Here is a 23478-nt window from a genome sequence, read left to right on the forward strand (position 1 = left end):
GGCCCTTGCTGCACCAATGCGACCCGTTGGCCGGGTGAGGCCTGGAAGGAGACCACCCCCTGCACAGCCACAAGATGAGTAAGCAAAAATGCTTTATTGATTGTACATAGTTAATTGTTTTCATTGTTTTGCTGCTAAAACCCGTCCAGGGTTAACTCTTAAAGGGATCCCTTTGTTGACCCGGGATCCCTATTGTTTTTGTTTGTTTTCTACTTTTTGCACAAGTTATCAACGGACTGCCGAATCATGGACGGTGAATGATTCAAAAACTGATCTTGTAAATAGTTTGCACCTTCTTAAAGGTGCTCTCTACTGGTTTTATAAGCGAAAGGACTCTTTGCGAAGACACTGGTCGCAGAACCAGCATCGGAGTCCTTACTGCAAAGAACTTGCAGCTTGAGAAGTTGCACTACCTTATAGAGACTTGGTCCCCTCTTAAAGGGGATGTTCATCAAAAGCACTTAAAGAATGATGATGTTTTGAAAGAAAGTACTGATAATGCTGATATGTAAAAGTTATATGTAGTTAACTGGTTGATTGTAAGAAATGTTTAATAATGTTAATAGAAGAATGAGGACAGGAAGTGAACCCGTAGGGGTTAGTGGTGAGTCCTCTTAGGAGCCATATAGAGATGGCTCAGTGATCTTGAACTGAAAGAAAAATGATATGTTCTATACTGTGTATAGTAGTGGAAGGACAGTAGGCCCAAGCGGAAAGGGGCGGTCCTGTATAGAAAGGAGAGGCAGTAGGTCTGGAGCAGTTAGGACAGGCGGTCCTGCAGACATAAACAAGGAGAATGCATAAAAGTTAATTAGCCTTATATGTGATATAAGAAGGTCTTTAGTGGATTTAGCGAGTACGTCCTTAAAGGCAATGTTAAATTATTGTTCAAAGATTTTGCACTTAGTAGAATACCTGGTTGGGTAAGAGAAGTTATTTAAAGTATTTAACTATGTTTGTAACGTTCAAGTGTCCTCACCTCCCATAAAGGGAAGCTTTGTTAAAAGTTTACTAGTACTTGCATTTTCAAAATTGTATGTCTTTTTGCTGACATGTATTGTTGTTTTCTTCCCAGTCCAGGAGTACTGGATTTAACCGGGGGGGAGTGCAGCGCCCCAGAGTCCTGGTCGTTGCAGTACTGTGGCTCCGCCGCTAAGGGGGGCTATGGTACGTCTGATGGCACTGAAGGAGTTCATCTGACCAGGTATCACAGACACCAATACATTTCACAGTCTGGCCTCCAGGGGGAGCTAAGGGTTCTATTTATTAGGCCACTCCTCACAGTCTGGTAAAACTGGGGGTTAGGCAGGAAGTTAGACAGAAAGCTGACTGGGTTGGAACCAGGCAACACCTTGTGGCAGAGGGTGTTGTAGGGGAAGATTCGGAGGGGTCCCTGTCAGGGGTGGGATCCTGACAGAGGCCTAGCAACCAGAGAGAACGTTACGGGACCGCGCCTGCACGATATAGCGGCGGTACCCCAAGAAAGGATAAGAAGCGAGATTTATTGTGCTGAGTGAGAAACGAGATCAACGCAACAAGGAGAATACCAGTAGGAGTCGTGCTGTAAGACGAGGCAACATCCTATTGAGGCGCATAACCGGTGGCCGGAACGCCGAGGAAGTATAGAGCTCCAAGCCAAACTTCAAACCTACGGCAGGACAGTCAGTTACAGGCGGGCTGTCTCACTCAGACCCAGGAAGACACAGGGGGGTAACAACAGGAGTGGGGCGACGCAAGAGTCCCGGAAGAGCTCCGAGCCTCCCGTCATACGGGTGCGTCCTAACCGTAAGATCAGGGGGACGTAGAGGGAGAACATCAGAATCGAGTTGTGAGGGAACACGAGAAACAGACACAACAGTTGTGGGGTACTATCCCGTAAGCACAGCAGGGGAGGACCACAACACAAGCGCAGGAAGGTAGGCACAGATTTCCACCTGCAAAGGGAACTCTGGAGGTGCCATCGGACCGGCCAGACTTGCGCAGCCCTGTTAACCGTATTCCGGATTGAGGACTCAGAAGCCTTCAGTAAAGAGGTAAAGAGACTGCAACCTGGTGTCCTCGTTATTGACCGCGACCGGCACTACACCGCACCATACCACATCTATTATTGTACGCCCCTCAGCAGGGTCACGGACCGGGTCTAGCCACCGTGACAACCCCAGAGCAGAGACTCAGAGGCCCGGTACCGGGTACCCCTCGGCCCTGCGGCAGTGGGGGCGCTACAATATTCACCTTAATACTGTGCATTAATATATCTGAACAATACACATAAGGCTTAGTTAATACAACCCCTGTGTATTTTTCCATAGTGACATTTGTAATCTGCTTTTCATTTTTGATCTGGATCTTTTTGGTGATTTCTTCTTGCTAAGGTGTAACGAGACTAATTCTTCTAAGAATGGTCATGTTACAATCAACACAGCTGATGGATCTTGGAGACTACCCTCACCACAGCTGGCTTGGTCTAGCAATATTTCAGCTGTCTCTTTCATTGGTCTGGAGCTTCATTACCGGCTGATAACTCTCTCAAAAAAGTCCCTATAGGCCACAAAGTCTTTACAAAAGTCATCACCTCTTTATCCAAACCGCTTACAACAGACTTTTTATGACATGCAACTATGATGGTACGAGGAGCATTCACTACAGACTGATTTATGATTTAGCCTCAGTTTTTTCATCCAATGCAGATATTTCCCTTGTTCCTCCAATCCCAGTTTTAAAAATTTTGACTTTGACCACCATTTTGGAAAATAAGTCATCAAAATGAGCTAAACTCATTAATGCAATACCCTGATCCATAATACACATCAACTGTTGCCATGCATATACAGTCTCACTCACAAATAACTCCAGTGAGGTCTCACTTTTCACTCTTTACAATGGTCCTGACATGTACTTGCACCGTCTGCAATGGAAACAATGTGGTGCAATCTCGATCACCTTCTACAGCCCCTCAATTTACTCCTTGGTGTGGGCTCAGACATTCTGACATTCCCTCTGTCACAGCAAGTCTTCGCATTCATCTCACTCCTTACACTCTCACTCAATGGGTGCCAAATTCACACTGTTATAAATACACCTCGAGCACCACACACAAGTACTGTAGCACAGTCAGTGCCAAAACATTCAACATCAGCTCACTGACATCTCCACCCAATGCAAAATGGCATCCAGGAGCATCAATCCTGACATTATCAAGTTAAACAGGAAAATTCAACACTACTGAACTGAATAAAAAAAAATGGTTCCCCAGCTCTTACATGAACTCTCTAGATTGTCAAGCCAATATACAATCTAACATCATGTAACAAGATACACAAACATTTCTACAGGTGAGGACTAGTTGTGATTTCTTCTCTCATGTCTATTTCCACTTAACTTTTACAGGCAACACAACCAAAGGAAGAATCCTCATATATGGTGAGTAGAGAAACCTTGTTCTCCAATTTTGAATCAAGACTTAGCTCTAATTTTTCTAAATATCAACTTTTTTAAAGCATTGCAATGAGAGGCTATATTATTGAAGTATAGAGGTCGGACCAAAATACACATAACTTTATGAAATTGTCGTTGTGTCAAAATGATGGAAGAAAATCCCTAAGAATCTGTACTGCAATACGGTACTCGACCACATGGTGCGCTGTTGCTAATAATTATCCACTCTGGACAACCCCAGATTATATGTCCTCTTAAGCTTGTGGACTCAGAGACTTCCATCTAATAGCCAGAGAAGAAGAATCACTGTGTGACCACATTTGTCAGAATTCGTCTGAAAACAGGTCCATAACTATGGTGATCATCACCAGCAACATCCTCAGGCGGCTAGAGAACAAATATGTAGCATAGAAGCAGTAAGCTTTTTGACATTCTGAGAAGAATTTCTTACCAGTCGAAAAATGGTAATACCTGTGTTTTCCCATCTGTGCCATCATTTAAACAGTGCAACTGTCATGATCTGTTCCAGAGTTTAGTCCTGTCTGCTCTTTTTCCGGGCGGATCATGTCAAGGGTTAACTTTGCTCTGCCTCATTCTGGGCTCAAGTTTGCTATTTAGCTCCCAGGTATCCTGCTGGTGGTGTCAGCTATAGTTCTGTCTTCGATGTGTGAACCTGACTCTGGTAACTCTTGATTTGTCCTGCTGTGATCCCTGACTTGTCCCGTGTCTGTTTACTTCCTCTGTCTGCCCTTTTCCCATTGTTTCTCTGTTTATCTGCTTTATTCTCCAGTTCTGACCTCCTGGCTTGGCTATTGACTCCGTTACTGTTTGTCCCTATTGTACCGTATATTGCCCGTTCTGGTTTACTGATCTCTTGCTACGTCCTGACTATGCTTTCTGTCTAATCATTTTGTACTGTCGGGCTATCTTGTGCTTTGACTCGGCTTGTCTGACCACTCTCTAGCCACTTGGTAGCATCTGTTCTGCTGCTCTGTGTGTGCAGTCTCACTTCCCTCTCAAGCTTCCCCTGATGGAGGTTGCGCTGTACTGCATTGCAGCAGCATGACAGCAACCCATAAAGTTTCTTTTAACAACCACTAGACCCGAAGTCATCTTAATGCTCAAACATGTAGAGCACTTGTAGAAACTGTCTGAATATTGATTCTTGGTAAAGCAGCAGCTGAAAGCAGCTTCTAAAGAGCATAAACTCAGCAGATAAAACAGCATTTTCAGCATGACGTATGGGAGAGAAGGAAGCAAAAGATCAGTAAAGAGTAGATTTTATTTTTAATCCAAGTATCTTTGTTCTATATTTTATACTTGATATCGCGTTTTATATTTTTGTGTTGTTTTTGTAGCAATGTAATAAAATATATACATTTTTTTCTTGTAGGGTTTACAGTTCAGAACTGAGAACACATACGCAGAGCTCAAAACCTAAGATAGTACTATTCACTGTGACACAAGAATATTTGTATTAAAAGTCAATGATGACTCCAGAAAAACCTGAGCACAGACCAAATTCCACTCTAATCCTCATCTTCTTCCCAAGTCGTTCCTACAGGGATTATTCTCTTCGTATATTTTTACAACAGCTCTATAATATGAGAACCACATGCAACAACCTCCAGAATTTATGAAAAAGAAAGTATCTGATGACATTTACTCATTTTTGATCATTACTAAAAGGATAAAGTATTTGGTAATCCAGTTGTATTTTGTTATACCAGGATGAAAATATCTAGGAGCTCCACAGAACCCTAGCTGGTGAATATACAGGTAATATTGTCACCAGTCCAGTAAACCACAAGCCAAGCTAAGATTTACACTGGGATGATGGTGTCAGCAAAAAATATAGGCAATAGCGAAAACAGATATTAATTTAGTCCAATGGAACATGGTATTCACAGTCAGATTTCTCCCGATATGGACTGGATAGTCCTCTTTGGCTCAATCTGGTACACCATGATTCTAGGTCAACATGACAAGGACTAGTTGAGAAATGTCATTGGTCACTGTATAGACAGGGTGCTGTAGATGTTCCAGCAGATGGACCTGTGTACACTATCAACTTGAGAGTCAAGACTGGAGGTTGGAGTAATTCATCTAAATTCCAGCAAGTCATTGTCCGTCTGTTAGGACTGGCGGAACGCACCGAGTAAATAGTGAGATGTTATCAGGTGCGTTCGCAGTCCGGGGTCCACCGTGCTGGAGAGAACCTGCTGCTAGCAAATGGCAGCGCTATATGGCGGTGGAAGAAAACTCTGTTAAGTCACAGGGCCGCGGTACCGCACAAAGAGCACAAGCAAGGAGTCACCGAACTCAGTCCCAAGACTTGGGATTTGAGTCCGTTTAGACTACTTGCGCTCGACACCGCTACTGGGTGTAAGAGATTAACTGCAATAATATTTTGAGCACAAGAGTGCGAGCTGTGCCGTACTGGCGGACGCCACCAACCACCTAGGCATGGGCTAAGAAAGCACTTTAATGGCGCGTGGCGCAGTACTGGCGGTCACAGCAGTAGACGCTGTTGTGTGTAATAGTGCTGACAGTTCAGCCGGGCGCTAGATAGCAGCCATACACCATGCGCGCACAGTCATACAATAGGGATGGGATATTTAAGAACGACTTTCACTCATCAACACACACACGTATACAAATGTACACTAGCGCATGGCCGTGCGGTCATGCGAACCTTTTATAGCTGCAGCATGTACAGGACCTTCCCAAAAGGACCAATGGGAGGCTGCCACAGAAGTTGAGCCCCTTCAGGACCTTCCTGGAGGACCAATGGGACCTGCTGCAGTATCTGAGCATGTGACCCTCGATCTCCAACAGGAGATCTTGCCCTGGGCGTGCTCAGAAGAGGAAAAGCAGGACTTAGTCCCAAAAGCGTCTGCTCGCCGCTGCCCAGCACTGGCTTCAATGGCAGAAGCTGGAAAAGCAGCAGTAACCCTTTGCACAGAGTGAGACTGAGCAAAACGCTGGGACCGACGTCGACGCTGGGACCGACGTCTCCACTGAGCAGGCTCCACTGCGGCAGAAGAAGAATGGGAGACCGCAGCGGAGATGACCCGAGATTCCTCCTGTGCAGAGGCAGGAACTTGACCCCTAATACAGTCTTACCCTCTCTGATTTCAGGAGAAAATCAGAAGAGCAAATTCCCAAACTTATCAAAATTTTTCCTGTGTCAGAATGTAATTACTTTGCAAAAAAAAAAAAAATTGACAAGCACCTTTTGGCAAAATGGATTAAATGGACAGGTGCAGTGCAATAAATGGCGGTGACTGCATTGGACTCTCTGAGCCCGCTGAGGCCTAAATGACCATTGAATAATTTCGAACCTCATTACTGCTACTTAGACTGAATATTTGTACGTCGCACACAGTTTGATCAAATTGTATGAGCTCATCTGCCGGTGACAAGGCAACATCCATGGATTTATATAACTTATTTTCCTGTCAAAATTGTTTAAAATTGTGGCAAAAATATGCAAAACTGTCCAGTGTCCATACTCCAATAAACTCAAATTAATAAAATTGTTATCATCCTATATATGCCTTTCAAAATCAATGTAAGAATGGTTGTAAAATAAGGAGATTAAGTTTTCGGTGGCAGTTTAAATGTCACTCATAATAGAAATTTGTGTTTTACAAAGAAGGAAATCAGAAAGTTAAGTAATAAAGTGATAAAGGGAGCAGTTAAGAGCCACCACTTACAGGCACAAAGTAGAGGCTTTGGGAGGACAGTATGAATTGGGATCCTCTGCAGGAGTTTTGGGGTTGAAAGAAGTTAACTGTTTACTGAAGGGGTTTAAAATGGAAATTTGAGGGGAGTTGATTTAGGGTCATGGAGGGCGTGAATTCACCTTATTTTTGAGTAGGAGGATTTCAGGAGAGGAGTTATGAGGAAGAAGACATCATGGGACGTTCATCTTCAGCAGCAGACCGTTGAGTGCAAAGCTTAAAATAACTTGGAACCACTATGGAAGAGAGGTTGGGGGATTTTCTTCCTTTTGTCGTGGATTGGAAGCAGTTGGAATAAACGAAGGAAGTTGTTGAAAGATGTATTTCTTGGAAGTACATCACAGGTATAACATAAGTATTTATATAAGAGGGTCCGTGCCTGTCTTAGATCACGGTGGCTCGTTTGTACGGGGAACCGGCAGCTGAGGCGACCTCAAGTCATTGGGGAAGGAATTAGGGCCGAAGGAAAGAGTTGATGTTCAGAGCTATAAAGATGAGATAATGACACTCAGATCTACCTCTCTGGCCCAGATGTCACCTCTCTGCTCTCCAGAATCCAAGAGTGTCTATCAGCCATATCCTCCTTCTTCTCTCGCTTCCTCAAGCTCAATGTGGACAAATCTGAACTCATTATCTTTCCTCCATCCCGCATATCTTCCCTACCTGATCTATCTATCAAAATAAATGAAATCACACTTTCCCCTGTCCCCATAATCCGCTGCCTCGGAGTAACCCTTGACTCTGCCCTGTCCTTCAAACCACACATCCAAGCTCTCGCCACCTCCTGTCACCTCCAGCTCAAAAATATTTCCAGAATCCGTCCTTTCCTCAATCCACACTCTACCAAAATGCTCGTGCATGCCCTAATCATTTCTCGCCTCAACTACTGCAACATACTCCTCTGTGGCCTACCTTCTAACACTCTCGCACCCCTCCAGTCCATCCTTAACTCTGCAGGAGTTTTGGGGTTGGAAGAAGTTAACTGTTTACTGAAGGGGCTTAAAATGGAAATTTGAGGGGAGTTGATTTAGGGTCATGGAGGGCGTGAGTTCACCTTATTTTTGAGTAGGAGGATTTCAGGAGAGGAGTTATGAGGAAGAAGACATCATGGGACGTTCATCTTCAGCAGCAGACCGTTGAGTGCAAAGCTTAAAATAACTTGGAACCACTATGGAAGAGAGGTTGGGGGATTTTCTTCCTTTTGTCGTGGATTGGAAGCAGTTGGAATAAACGAAGGAGGTTGTTGAAAGATGTATTTCTTGGAAGTACATCACAGGTATAACATAAGTATTTATATAAGAGGGTCCGTGCCTGTCTTAGATCACGGTGGCTCGTTTGTACGGGGAACCGGCAGCTGAGGCGACCTCAAGTCATTGGGGAAGGAATTAGGGCCGAAGGAAAGAGTTGATGTTCAGAGCTATAAAGATGAGATAATGACACTCAGATCTACCTCTCTGGCCCAGATGTCACCTCTCTGCTCTCCAGAATCCCAGAGTGTCTATCAGCCATATCCTCCTTCTTCTCTCGCTTCCTCAAGCTCAATGTGGACAAATCTGAACTCATTATCTTTCCTCCATCACGCATATCTTCCCTACCTGATCTATCTATCAAAATAAATGAAATCACACTTTCCCCTGTCCCCATAATCCGCTGCCTCGGAGTAACCCTTGACTCTGCCCTGTCCTTCAAACCACACATCCAAGCTCTCGCCACCTCCTGTCACCTCCAGCTCAAAAATATTTCCAGAATCCGTCCTTTCCTCAATCCACACTCTACCAAAATGCTCGTGCATGCCCTAATCATTTCCTGCCTCAACTACTGCAACATACTCCTCTGTGGCCTACCTTCTAACACTCTCGCACCCCTCCAGTCCATCCTTAACTCTGCTGCCCGACTAATTAATCTCTCTCCTCGCTATACTCCTGCTTCCCCTCTTTGCAAATCCCTTTACTGGCTCCCAATTTCACAGCGTATCTAGTTTAAACTACTAACACTGACCTACAAAGCCATCCATAATCTTTCACCTCCGTATATTTCCACACTAATCTCTCAATATCTTCCCTCACGTAATATCCGGTCCTCCCAAGACCTCCTCCTCTCCTCCACGCTTATTCGCTCCTCACCCAATTGCCTCCAAGACTTCTCCCGAATATCACCCATCCTCTGGAATTCAGTGCCCAAACACATCCGCTTATCCACTACTTTTGGATCCTTCAAAAGAAACCTGAAAACCCTCCTCTTCAAAGAAGCTTACAGCCTGTAAAGACCACACGGCCACCTCAACACCATTGGAGATACCGCAACCCTCGACCTACTGTCTCCTTCCCCATAATCCTGTAGAATGTAAGCCCGCAAGGGCAGGGTCCTCGCCCCTCTGTACCAGTCTGTCATTGTTAGTTTGTTTACTGTCAGTGATATTTGTATTTTGATGTAACCCCTTCTCATGTACAGCACCATGGAATTAATGGTGCTATATAAATAAATAATAATAAGAAGAATAATGGATCATCATTTCTCTGCAAGTTGTGGCGCACATGGAAAGGAAGTGCAAAAGAAGGTAAAGGTCCTGGCACTCACGTATTGAGGAATTGTTTTTTATTCAATGCACCAATCCAACTAGACCTTTTAGCCCGTTCCCGGCTTTTTTCAATAGTGCACTTAAGCTACAAAGATATACTTATATACAATCACATTAATGAAATGACATCATATGTTACACATGGGAAGTAGTGATGAGCGAGTGTGCTCATTATTTGAGTTTTCCGAGCGTGCTCAAGTGGTCTCTGAGTATTTTGGGCGTGCTCATAGATTATGTTTTTGTTCCTGCAGCTGCATGATTTGCGGCTGCTAGACAACCTGAATACATGTGGGGATTCCCTAACAAACAGGCAATCCCTGCATGTGTTCAGGTTGTCTAGCAGCCGCAAATCATGCAGCTGCAGAGACAAAAACATAATCTACAAGCACGCCCAAAATACTCGGAGACCACCCAAGCATGCTCGGAAATCTCGATTAATGAGCACACTGGCTCGTCACTAATGGGAAGCAAACCCTGTTACAGAAATATAATTATATTCAATGTAAATTACACAATTCTTAATAAAAAAGAAAGAATAAAATAATACAGGAATTATTTATCATGCACAAAATACAGAAATGAAAAAAAAAAACAAAGACAAGTAATATTTTAAATTTATATACCGTGTCCCATGATAAAAACACATCTATTTATCCAACGGAAGTGAATCGGATATATAGTGGATCAGTAAATAGATTCATTATTATTAAATCAAAATGTATAAATTTATATAGATTTATATTTCTATATTTTTTTTTATTTTTTAGCTATATTTCTTAGTATTTCTTTTAAAATGTTTCTTTGCATATCTTTTCTCGATCAATTTATCAGCTCCCAATCGATCCAGATCCACTCCCAATCGATCCAGATTTCATATACAGGGACTCATCAATGGGAATTAAGGTACAAGGGACGTCTAAAAAGAAAAAAGACAACATAAGAAAAGGGAAAGCGAAATAACCGATCTCACATGATGCGATTAATCTCTATTCAGACCATTTGGCGATAATGAATTGAGAGTGTGGATCCGAAATGCCTCTCTACGGAGGAGGATTTTTATTTTAATATTACCACCTCTTGGATTGTGACTTGTTCTATTATTTGGAATTTTAATTGTGAAATAGTATGATTTTATCTTTAAAATGGGATAGAAGTAGTAACATAGTATCTCCACATCTAATTGTCGATTTATGTTCATATATGAGTACCCCGACCTGTTGGGTTGTTTCCCCAATATAAATATATATGGACCAAGGAAAGACCTGCCCACAGTCCGCCCCGAAGCACATTCAGTCTGTCTCTCAGTCTCTATGATGAGGAACATGTTTGTGCTTTGGAGCTGACTTTCCTTGGTCTCTCCTTGGTTTCTCTGGCTTAGAGCAGGAAGATGAGACTCTGTCTACAATCCGGCCCCGGATAACGGGCATCATATTAACTGAAAACTTCTAACATTGATTTCACAAGAACCACAAGACGAATTTATTCACCCCAGGTATCATTTTAATCAGTATTACAGCACCAACCTGACAATGCCTGTAGTTTACTTAGCAAAATCCTTCTGACAGGTTCGCATTAAACAAACTTACATTCCATATTTCTTGGTAAAAATAAAGAATTGTCTAGGTAACTTAATCTCACTTCCCATGTCCGCTCGAACCAATTTGTTTCTAACATTGGGTAATTTTTTATTACAAAATAATGGAGGATTTTTGAATTCCAAAATAGTTGTATTGGAAAACCCCTTGTAAGAAAATTGTTTTTTTCATCTCTGTACGTCTGCGTTCACATTTAACGGGATCAGAAACAATCCTACGAACCCTCAGAAACTGCGATCTCGAGGCTTTCTTAACGAATAGGGATGTGCACTTTCAAAATGTAGTACACTGTTTTAATCTGTTTCGTTTTTTTTAAAGTTGATGTTGTAAAGCTAGACCTTCAAATATCCTCCTTTTTTATTTCATTTATATATGTAATGTTATAGTAATTATTGTTATATATTATTTTAATAAAGAGGCCCCTGAGGCCGTTACATCCTATGTCCTACAGTCTTGTGTTTTTTTTATTCATAGGGAGGAGGAGCAGGACTTGTAAGTAATCAAAAAATGAAAGGAAGGGGCCCGATATATTCAAATTCCAATGTCATGGTGTGAGGGAGTGGATCATAAAGAGGACGAAAATGAGAAAATCTGTATTCATTGAAGACATATTTTACCTGTGAATTAAGATATTTTTAGAATGAAAAATCAGTCTAGGGGGAGGAAGAAGCAGATTTCTCTAATTAGATATTTTACAAAATTTCTTATTTTTACATGTATTATTGATTTATGAAATAAAAAATGTAAATGACAGTTACTCTTTAGGTCAGTTTGTAAATACACTGATCATTTTTTACTTTCGGCATTTTACTCTACAGCTGCACTCATTATTCTGTTGCTGGAGTCACTGCATACTTACATAACATTCCTGAGTTACATCCTGTATTATACTCCAGAGCTGCACTCACTATTCTGCTGGTGCAGTCACTGTGTACATACATTACATTACTGATCCTGAGTTACATCCTGTATTATACTCCAGAGCTGCACTCACTATTCTGCTATGTGGAGTCACTGTGTACATACATTATATTACTTATCCTGTACTGATCCAGAGTTTGAACTTTATCCATAACTTACCGGTGGTGTACACCAATGTGTAATTCTGTCTTTTGAGAATTGATCAATTATAAATAGTCCTGAGTTATATCCTGTATTATACAACAGAGCGGCAAGGACTATTCTGCTGGTGGAGTAAAATACAGGATGTAAAACAATGTGGTGTGACCCCTATTTTCGAGAACCAGCCAAGGGAAAGCAAACAGCTGTGAGCTGTTTTTTTATCAGCTCACAGTTGTCTTCTTTGCCTTTGCTGGTTATTAAAAATAGGGGGGTCATTTTTTTTAATTATTTATTTTACACTATTCCTCACTCGAGTAGTGTCCTGTCCCTATGCTAGTCAGGGCACAATTGTGGTGCCACCCATGATACAGCATTTATACAGGCCTGGTCACATATACCGGCCAGTAACAGACATGCCAATACTTGATATGGCTGTGATGGTTCCAGAAGTGTTTATAGCCTAAATGCTCTGCTGCATCGTTTCATAAAACTAATCAGCACCTAACAGTAAAGCAGACTTTTTGCAAAAAAGTCCATGTTCGGTACACTAGGTATCCGGTGCGAACATCGAACTTTACAGTTCGGGTTCGCTCATCCCTACAAATTGTTTCACTTTCATATTTTTATAAAAAAAGAATTTGGCAACTGGAAAGCAGTGTTGAAAAGTGGACAAACCCTTTAAAGGGAACCTGTCACCCCCAAAATCGAAGGTGAGCTAAGCCCACCGGCATCAGGGGCTTATCTACAGCATTCTGTAATGCTGTAGATAAGCCCCCGATGTAACCTGAAAGATGAGAAAAAGAGGTTAGATTATACTCACCCAGGGGCGGTCCCGGTACGATGGGTGTCGCTGTCCGGTCCGGGGCCCCCCATCTTCTTAAGATGACATCCTCTTCTTGTCTTTATGCTGCGGCTCCAGTGCAGGAGTACTTTGTCTGCCCTGTTGAGGGTTGAGCAAAGTACTGCAGTGCGCAGGTGCCGGAAAAGGTCAGAGAGGCCCAGCGCCTGCGCACTGCAGTACTTCACACCTGCACCGGAGCCGCAGCGTGAAGACAAGAAGAGGATGTCATCGTAAGAAGATGGGAGGCCCCGGACCGCGACACCCATCAAACTGGGATTGCCCCTGGGTGAGTATAATCTAACCTCTTTTTCTCATCTTTCAGTTTACATCGGGGCTTATCTACAGCATTCCGGAATGCTGTAGATAAGCCCCTGATGCCGGTGGGCTTAGCTCATCTTCGATTTTGAGGGTGACAGGTTCCCTTTAAGTAATGAAATTAGAAAATCTATAGAAAATGAGTGGCTAATAATGTGAAAGTGATTTTATTAGGATTGCAAAGAACTCACCATCTCTGAATATACACATTTTTCAACATTAAACTAAAACAAGGCAAAAAAACAAAACATATATTATTCCTTCATGGTCTTTAAAGTATCTTGCAGCTTCAATCCATTGCTCTTTTATCATTTGATCAACATATATAGGTTTTTGCATAGCACTATTTCTTCCTCCATGTATACTACTCACCGCTGTGGAGTACCCTTGCTCATGTGATACAGCTGAGCCTTGCCTTTTATACAATGATCCTAAAGAGAGAAAACATTCTTAAACATCCAATTTTCAATATTATCTGACTTTTACACATTTGTACTTTTTCCCACAGTATTAAAGGACATATGTGGTAGATCTGAATCCTCTGTCACTCCAGCTCTATTCCGCAAACAGCATCTCCTTCTCCTATTTGGTAGATAAATAGTTTAGGGTATGAAATCCTGCTGACAGATTCCCTTTAAAGGGAACCTATCACCCCGTTTTTTAAAGATTAGATAAAAATAGTGTGAAATAGGGGCAGAGCTGGGCTTTACATTAGTGCCTTTTTGTTGCCTTTATTCCCCCGTTAGGCTGCCGAAATACCTGTGTGAAGTGGCCGTTTTGTCCTGTCACTCAAGTTGGTCAGGTCGGATGGGCGTGGTTACAGCGCTGTTTCTCCCCCATCATTACGTTGGTGGCGTAGTGGTGTGCGCATGTCCAAAGCGAAGATCCACTGCCCAGGAGATTCAAAACAGCGCGGGCTTCGCTATTCGCCGTTTACCGGTGGGCGCGGCCATCTTTCCTGTGGCCGCGCGTGCGCAGATGGAGCGCTCTGCTGCCCGGGCTTCAGGAAAATGGCCACCGCGATCTCCATCTGCGCACGCGCGGAATCCCGCGGCCATTTTCCTGAAGCCCGGGCAGCAGAGCGCTCCATCTGCGCACGCGCGGCCACAGGAAAGATGGCCGCGCCCACCGGTAAACGGCGAATAGCGAAGCCCGCGCCGTTTTGAATCTCCTGGGCAGTGGATCTTCGCTTTGGACATGCGCACACCACTACGCCACCAACGTAATGATGGGGGAGAAACAGCGCTATAACCACGCCCATCCGACCTGACCATCTTGAGTGACAGGACAAAACGGCCACTTCACACAGGTATTTCGGCAGCCTAACGGGGGAATAAAGGCAACAAAAAGGCACTAATGTAAAGCCCAGCTCTGCCCCTATTTCACACTATTTTTATCTAATCTTTAAAAAACGGGGTGATAGGTTCCTTTTAAGTTATTCAATGACCTATAACCCATCAACAACAATATAACAAGAGAAGCTTCACTTCAACCCTTCAGGGGCCTTTCACACAGCACTTTTAGAGTTTAGCAGTTTTTAGTTTTAGATCACATATATGCTTTAAAGGGTTGATCCAAAAATAAAATTTATTTTAATCCAAAATACTTCTATTTTTAATGGCATAGTCTAATCTCTTTTCTAATATACTTTAATTAAAAACTCACTACCGTTCAGTCACTATACTGTCTAAATTATTCATTATTTTCCTTATACTTCCTCTTTGATGATGCTTTGTTTGAGAATCATAATGCATGCTGGGATACTAAAATGAACTTTCATCAGAGGGCAGATGATGTGGTCACTGCTGCAGCTTCTGCCCCCTTCCTGAAACAAAGCTTCAACAGTGACATCCATTTTAGGTGCTGGGTTACTCCTTGATCTTCTGAGTATGCGTCAATTGTCAATTATGACGTATCCTCAGTAAATTCTTGTCACTGTGCAATACGCACAGTGACAGTGCACTCTCTCGCCAGCTCTGATCAGAAGTAATGAGCACACTGTCAGTGTTGTAAGAAGAATACCCGGTGTGCACAGAAATTCAAATCACCACTCTTTCGCCCCATTGAAAATAAAACTATTTAAAAAATCACATATTTGGTATTACTGCTTTTAGAAACATCTAATCTATCAAAATATAAAGTAAATTAATCAAATTGGTAAAAGGCATAACGAGAAGAAAAAATCAAAACCCCAGAATTATGTTTTTTTGCTCGCCTATAACATTGCAATAAAATTCAATAACGGGCGATCGTAACATCATATCTACCCCAGATGATATCAGTAAAAACATCCTCTAAGGGCACAAAAAATAAGCCATCGCCCATCCCCAGATACCGAAAAAGGGAAACGCTCTGGATTTTGAATAATGACAACAAAAGCAAAAAAAAAATTTTCAGAAAAATTTCTAATTTTTTTTACCACTTAAATTAAGAAAAAAACGATACATGTTTGGTATCTTCTCTACTCGTACTGACCTGGAGAATCATTTTCCGATGTCAGTTTACTATGAAGTGAATATTCTAAATTAATTCTAAATTTTCAATTTCACCCCATTTGAATTTTCTCCCCCATTTTCCAGTGCATCGCGTGATAAAATGATTGTTGTCATTCAAAAGTACAACTCATCCAGCGAAAAAACAAACCTTCATATAGGTATATTGAGGGAAAAATAAAAATGTTATGGCTCCTGGAAGAAGGGGAAGGAAAAAACACAATGAAAAAAAGGAAAATGGCTGGGGTGTGAAGGGGTTATGAAAATGGCTAAAAGTAATGCAGGAGCTAAAGCAACAGTCTTATTGGATTACTATAGGTTTAAGATGGCATAAACCATTCTGGGCCGATTACCTTCCATCTCTTTCCTCTCTCTCTCCGGTAGGATACACCTTTGGTGCAGCAGGAAAATGATTCCAAGTATCAGGACAATAACCACGACTGATCCGAAAAAGATTCCCACTATAATAGCACCAAAGTGATCATGGGAACAATTCATGGTTTCTGGGATTGAAAAGAGAAAAAACAGGAACAAAGTTACAAGTAAAAGCAAAATGTGAAGAGACTCTGTCAACTCGGAAGTTTCCCTTTTGTATATTTTCACGTAGAGATAGCTGTCAATCATTGACCAAAGTATTCCACTGGGCAGGAGTACCCAGAAAGAGTATGGATTTTAATACCTAAACTACAAGTTAGGCTCAGTCAGACGGCCGTACAAATCAGACCACGATCGGGCCGCAATGCTCGGACTGGCCATGGCTCTCCCGACCATAGCATGACAGCTTGGACTGGCCACAGCTCCCCCGACCCAAGCATGACAGCTAGGACTGGCCACAGCTCTCCTGACTCAAGTATGACAGCTAGGACTGGCCACGGCTCTCTCGACTCAAGCATGACAGCTTGGACTGGCCACTGCTCTCCCAACTCAAGTATGAAAGCTAGGACTGGCCACAGCTTTTTCGACCCAAGCATGACAGCTTGGACTGGCCACGGCCCCCGACCCAAGCATGACAGCTAGGACTGGCCACAGCTCTCTCGACCCAAGCATGACACCTAGGACTGACCAAGGCTCTCCTGACTAAAGTATGACAGCTCTGACTGGCCATGGCTCTCCCGACTCAAGTATGACAGCTTGAACTGGCCATGGCTCCCCCAACCCACACATGATAGCTAGGACTGGCCACTGCTCTCCTAAACCAAACATGACAGCTTGGACTGGCCACGGCTCTCCCGACCCAAGCATGACAGCTCAGACTGGCCACGGCTCTCCTAACCCGAGCATGATAGCTTGGACTGGTCACTGCTCTCCTGACCGAGCATGACAGATCAGACTGGCTATGGCTCTTCCAACCTGAACATGACAGCTTGGACTGGCCACGGCTCTCCCGACCCAAGCATGACATCTCAGACTGACCACGGCTCTCCTGAGCCGAGCATGACAGGTCAGGTTGGGTAAACTGCTGGCCAGTCCATGCGTTGAGATTTGATCTCGGTTCAATTTATATGGTCGTCTGACTGTACCCTTATATTGAGAAATTTCTCCAAAAAAACTATACATTCATCTGTTCAACTCCTCCCGCTCTATAGTATTCTGCTGTCAAGTTGCACTGCATTTCCAACCTGAAAGGTTCCCTTTAAGTTAAGTTAGCAATGCAAAAAGAAAAGTAACATTGTAGGACATTTTTCAGTGTCCCTTTGTCAAATGGACTGGGAAATCCTATTCATTGGCCCCAATTCAACTGATGAGGCTGAAAAATACTGCATGGAATACATTTTTTTTTGCATGGGAGCCTATTTAGTGCTATTTTTGGGGGCATCCTATACTTCTGACCAATACTGCAAAATATAATGTGGAAGCAGTTTAAAGCCTCATGCATGTTCCTACCGAGATGTTCTCCAAGCCATTTGGTGGCATTTGAAGTTCCTACTTATATAGGCTGTAGTTGGTCCGTATGCCCCTGCATGGTGCCTCGACTCACAAAATCAAACATTAAAGAACAAGTAAATTGTAGTTTTTAAATGATTGATCTGTCTTTGTAAAATTACAGAAATCTTTAAAATTTACTCCACAATCTTAATTTCTTCTCTATTCTCTCACGAGCTGTTTAGCTGCCTTGTTCCTGCTCTTGGAGTTGCTGTTTTGGACTGCAGCTTTAGCAAATATCTGTACTTCTGGGTGAACGTATCTGTTCTTTCCCCCCATAGTTAGATAGTGAAAGTATTTGTAAGTAATATCTGAGCCCAGGGGTAGTAGAAAAAGTCACGCTGGTGTACGGATATTTGCTAGAAGTGCAGTTCAAAACAGCTACTCCGAATTCATGAACCAGGCAGTTCATACAGCACTTTCAGCATGGAGTCTGACGGAGAAGGAAGCAAAATATGGTAATGGAGTATATTACAAAGTTAAATAAAAAAAAAAATTGAGCTACTCTTTACATAGAATAGGTACAACAAAATGTATATAAAGTATAATTTCATCTATTGGTACTTTTTCATTGTCATGGCCCATTTCGCTTAAATTGTGCATTCTCTAGTGTCTCATGTCTGTAGGTTATGTATTCAGACTTCAAGTTGGTCAGGTGATCAGTAAATGTTGGTGTGTCGCAAAAAAGAGATACTGTCATGTAGAAGCTTTTAAAGTGGCGTTTCAACTGTACTTGACAACGGCGTACAATAATGTTACATTGGGTCCCTATAGGGCTTATTTTAGGGATTGCACTGTCTCCACAATGCTGGATTTATAGCTGCACAGCCCAATATTGTTGATTTATTCCCTCCATGTCGATGCAGCTTATAAAATGCCGATGCAGATTCTAAAATGCCGATGCAGCTGCTAAACTGTGCTACATAGAGAAAAAAGAGCAGGAATGACTCTGTGGGTGCTGCGTATGAGAGGCATCATAACAACTAATCTCTACCCTCTAGCTCAGAGACAACTTAAAATAAAAATAAATAGCCTGCAGAGGGAAAACTGGTGAAAAATGCAAGTCATAAAAAGGCCAGAAATAGTGTTATTCCTTATTCTGAAAATTTACCTGAAATTACAAATACACTTTAATCGCCTGAATCTCAGCCTCAACCAAGTTCAGCCACATACTGCTTGTTATACACATTGATCCATAAGTAGATTTTGCAACCTTAATATTGTGTGTATTTAAGTGGCACCACCCCACCGCATCACAGATGCTTGGATCAACTCTCAGAGACTAAATGTTAACTATGTGGTGGAATTATTCAAGTTAATAAGGTCTCCTATTAGGCCTACATTCTTTTTTGCTTTATAAAGGCAATACAATGTAATACATACTGTATATAACACGCACCCTATGGTCTCTCGTCAGTCTTACCTTGTTGTGTCTGCTGAACAGGGAAGTGTTACTCCATCCACAAGATCAGTTCTGTTAGTTTCACATAAGAATGTGTAATATATGAAGTTAGGTCATATGGTAAAGGCTGGACATGATTTTGGTTTGACCCTTCTCATCATATACACCTCCGATCCACTGGACACATGATACTGTAGCAGGGTATTATGGCCCCATACATTACGGTATTTTTGGCAGGACCCTATGGATTTTAAACTGTACGCTATTAAAGTTGCAAGACATTTGGATTTGGAATACCAACGATATACATTAAGAAGAGGTGTGCAAACAATGGTCGCTCAGTAAAGGGGGTTATACAAATGGCTTGACCATCAGCTATGGACTAGCCATTAACCCAATTGTTAAAATAGGCTGCTGGTGCTATTTCATGATATTTATTTTTATTAATATATGATAATGTGTTACAATTCACCTTGTGAGGTTGATTTGCTAAGTCATGGGTCAAGGTGAGGAGCATGGACCTGAGGCATTGATTCAGTAGAGTTGGATAGGCCAGGTGGCACAAAAAATAGCTAGTATCAGCAGAGCAGGATATGCTGAACGTCATGTGGATCAACAAAGCAGGATATACTGGTTTGGATCAGGATTAATGGAGCTTGGAGATACAGACAGGCACTTTAGAATAGCAGAGCTGAGGGTGTGGGCAGCTCGTTAGAGCAGCAATGCAAAGCATAATTATGCACTTTGGTATAGCAAAACCAAGTGCGTGGACCGCACTTTTCAACAGTAGAGTCGTGTAGACAAACAAGTATCTTGATGCAGCATAGCCAAAACAATTAGCAGACAGCAGCTTGGAAGAACAGAATAGAGTAGACATAGAAGTACCCTAGTGCAGCAAAGGTCACTGTACAGGCAGCACCTTAGAATATCATAGCTGAGAAGGCAGACAGGAATTTTGTTGTAGTAGAGCAGGCAACACCCCATAGTGCTTGTTTAAAAGCAACATTGCCCCCCCAAAAAAATATATCCTCACCTACCCCAGAGGTCTTCAATGAGCAGACTAGCTGAATCTTCTTGTTTAAGTTTCCCAATAGAGGCAGAGCGTTGCAGTGATGTCAACTGGAAAACTGAAGTCCTAGAAGCGACCCCTTCATTTTGTAGGTTGAAAGAAACCTGCTGCAAACAAGATGGAGAAGGAAACCTATGGCTCTCTGCCCCACGACAGGTTTTAAATATATTAGTGTCTTATAGACACTGATACAGGGGAGTATGACACTGGCATTAGAAGAAAACCCCGCAAGCCCCGGATTGGAGACCCCTAATCTAAAGCCTCGTACACATGTTTGTTTCAGAGAGAGAAACATGGTGCAATGTCCTCTTCATGTATTTTGGCATCTCTCCTGGGATGAAACATTATTTCACAGCCAACTTCCCTGTTCAATGGTTTGGCATCTGTTCACAAGACTTACAAGAAGTTACAACAGCATAACTGCCACTTGACGTTGCCCAATGTAGAGTTAGGATGAGTCTTCATTATCGTAAGATTACAGCGCAGAGCCATCAAACATATTCATTGCTCTGAGGAGTCACAGTTTCTGAGCCAGGATACAAGTGATACTGCTGGCTGACAGCTAACACACAGTCCTGGGAACTAAAGAGACAAGGTCATTGGCACTCAGTTGGAAATCTCCTGATTTAGAACTTAATGAAAGTTTTATTTTAGAAACAGCGTTAGAGCCTCTGGCTAGATTCCAGTGATATTGAAGATGCAAATAAACCAATATATAGCCAACATAATGGCTGGATCGGCGTGAGTGCCAAAGTTGGGGTCCCGTGTCCACCATTTGAATATAGCAATGGTCGCTTAGTGCTGTTGCTTCACTCACCGTCTTTGTGACTCAATCAACTGTCATTGTTATTCCAAAAGATCTAACGGTTGTACACCTTATCTATATTTTACCAAATGTGTTGGGGACATATATAAGTGTACAGGTTCTCGTCCTCCTTATTCACACGCTGTACAGTTCTCCTCTTCCCAAAATGGCTACTGATGTACAAACATGTGACTAGTGTCTTGACACCTAAGGTGTCACTGGCGCTGCCTAGGGGGCTCTATGAGGGGGCACGTGAATCAATGTAGGGAGTGCAGAGGCAAAGCACGCCAAGCTCAGGGACCTTAAACTAATGCAGTGAACAGAACCTGGCACAGACCGCGCACATGACCAGGGGATGGAGCCACTGCACGAGAGTGCAAGGAAGGACAGTAAACTTACAGAGTGAAGGACAAAGACATAAAACGTAGTCAAAGAGAGCCAAGGGTCAAAGCCAGGAGGGACCAAAGTACCTAAGGATAAGACAAAGAGTAAACAGGGACAAGCCACAGGGTCTAATTACCAGGAGAGACAGAACAGTACAAAACAGAATGCAAAGGCAGAAGTCAGGGCACAAAACCGAGTCATACACAGCAAGCCACAAGAACACAGAGGCACAACATTTACGGATAAGTAAATCTGGGTCAGCAACCACTAGCAAAGTAAATGGAAGTATAACTGACACACAATCCAGGAACTGCCAACACTAAATAGAAGCCCCAGAATCAAAGAGAGGTGGACTAAACTTAACCCTGACCTGACCAGGATGGAGGCGGCACCATCCTGTCCAGAGTCATGACAGTATCCCCCTCTCAACGGGGGACAACCGGACCCTCAGGTTTCCCAGGAAACCAGGCATGAAAGGAGCAAACCGGGTGATCGGCATGAACTGATCGGGCAGGAACCCAGGATCGGTCCTCAGGACCATGCCCCTTCCAGTGCACAAGATACTGTAGGAAGCGATGGACCAACCGGGAATTCACGATGCGCTCCACCTCAAACTCCTCCTAATTGTCTACCAACACAGGTGGCGAGGGACCCAATGACGCTTCTTCCACAGTCCCCAATGGTTTCAGCTGGGCCCTATGGAAGACATTTCGGATCTTAAAAGACACTGGAAGACATAAACAAAATGTCACTGGATTAACTACCTCCGTGATCTCATATGAACCAATAAACTTAGGTCAAAATTTAGCCGAAGGAACCCTAAGTTTAATGTCCCTGGTAGACAGCCACACTTTATACCCAACCCAAATGGTGGGTCCACAGTCCGGTTCCTGTCAGTTAAAAACTTAAACTTCCTCTGAGCCTCCCCAATATTCTTTTGGACCTCCTGCCATAAATTCCCCAACTGCTGTACAGCAATATCAACCCCTGGGCAACCGGATTCCAGGTGAGAAAACTCCCCAAAGTGTGGATTAAACCCATAATTACAGAATTAAGGGGAGGTACCTGTAGAGTGGTTAATACAGTTATTAAATGCATATTCTGCTAAAGGCAAGGCGTCAGACTAGTCCTCTTGTTTGGGAGTGGCAAGGCAAAGCAAAATTTGTTCTAGCGACTTATTGGTCTGTTCGGTCTGACCATTGGTCTCCGGATGGTAAGCAGACAAAAAAGACAGCTCAATGCCCAAACTTTTACAAAATGCCCTCCAGAACCTGGACACAAACTGCACACCATGATCAGACACCACATTCAAGGGCACACTATGCAAACGAACCACATGTTGAACGGAAAACCTAGACAAGGTATCAGCAGAGCGTAGAGCCACCAAGGGTACAAAGTGTGCTTGTTTAGTAAACCTGTCCACCACCACCCACATGACAGTATTACCCTTGGAGGGAGGAAGATTGGTGATAAAGTCCATGGACAAATATGTCCATGATCTATCAGGAACCGGCAAAGGCACCAATTCCCCGGCCGGCTGACCATGAGAACTCTTACCGTGGACACACACTTCACAGACAGACACAAACTTCCTCACATCAGATGTAAGCGAGACTCACCAAAAATCCCTCACGATGGCCAGACGAGTGGCTGAAATCCCCAGATGTCCACTCAAGGCCGAATCATGGAACTACTGGAGGACTTTCAGTCAGAGTTGAATCGGAACAAACAATTATTCCACCGGCTTGGAAGGGGGAGCCTGGGACTCGGCTTCTCGAATCCCCCGTTCCAAACCTGCAGACACATCCGCCACGACCACCCCAGGTTGAAG

The 23478-nt window shown here is 43.0% G+C and overlaps 1 protein-coding gene and 1 long non-coding RNA gene across 8 annotated transcripts in view; one reads left to right on the forward strand and one right to left on the reverse strand.

The window, feature by feature from the left end:
• The window catches only part of LOC143770329 (cell adhesion molecule CEACAM16-like), a 101356-nt gene extending 94382 nt beyond the window's left edge, over positions 1 to 6974 (forward strand). For all 5 annotated transcript variants that reach the window (XM_077259845.1, XM_077259849.1, XM_077259848.1 and 2 more), the window contains 2 exons: positions 3388 to 3420; positions 4829 to 6974. In XM_077259845.1, coding sequence (XP_077115960.1) covers positions 3388 to 3420; positions 4829 to 4876 — 81 coding nt within the window. In that variant the 3' untranslated portion in view covers positions 4877 to 6974. The remainder of the gene's footprint in view (positions 1 to 3387; positions 3421 to 4828) is intronic.
• A 2793-nt stretch (positions 6975 to 9767) lies between these two features.
• LOC143768637 (uncharacterized) lies at positions 9768 to 20712 on the reverse strand. 3 transcript variants are annotated; one of them, XR_013213978.1, is made up of 5 exons: positions 20427 to 20712; positions 19411 to 19630; positions 16418 to 16567; positions 13945 to 14003; positions 9768 to 10675 (listed from the first exon to the last, which is right to left on the reverse strand). It is a non-coding gene; the product is annotated as an uncharacterized LOC143768637 (long non-coding RNA). The 3 variants fall into 3 exon arrangements; XR_013213979.1 differs by having other exon boundaries at positions 20423 to 20712; XR_013213980.1 differs by having other exon boundaries at positions 19411 to 19644; positions 20423 to 20712.
• Positions 20713 to 23478: the final 2766 nt, after the last annotated feature.

This window comes from Ranitomeya variabilis, chromosome 4 (assembly GCF_051348905.1).
Source record: "Ranitomeya variabilis isolate aRanVar5 chromosome 4, aRanVar5.hap1, whole genome shotgun sequence".
Taxonomy (NCBI): domain Eukaryota; kingdom Metazoa; phylum Chordata; class Amphibia; order Anura; family Dendrobatidae; genus Ranitomeya; species Ranitomeya variabilis.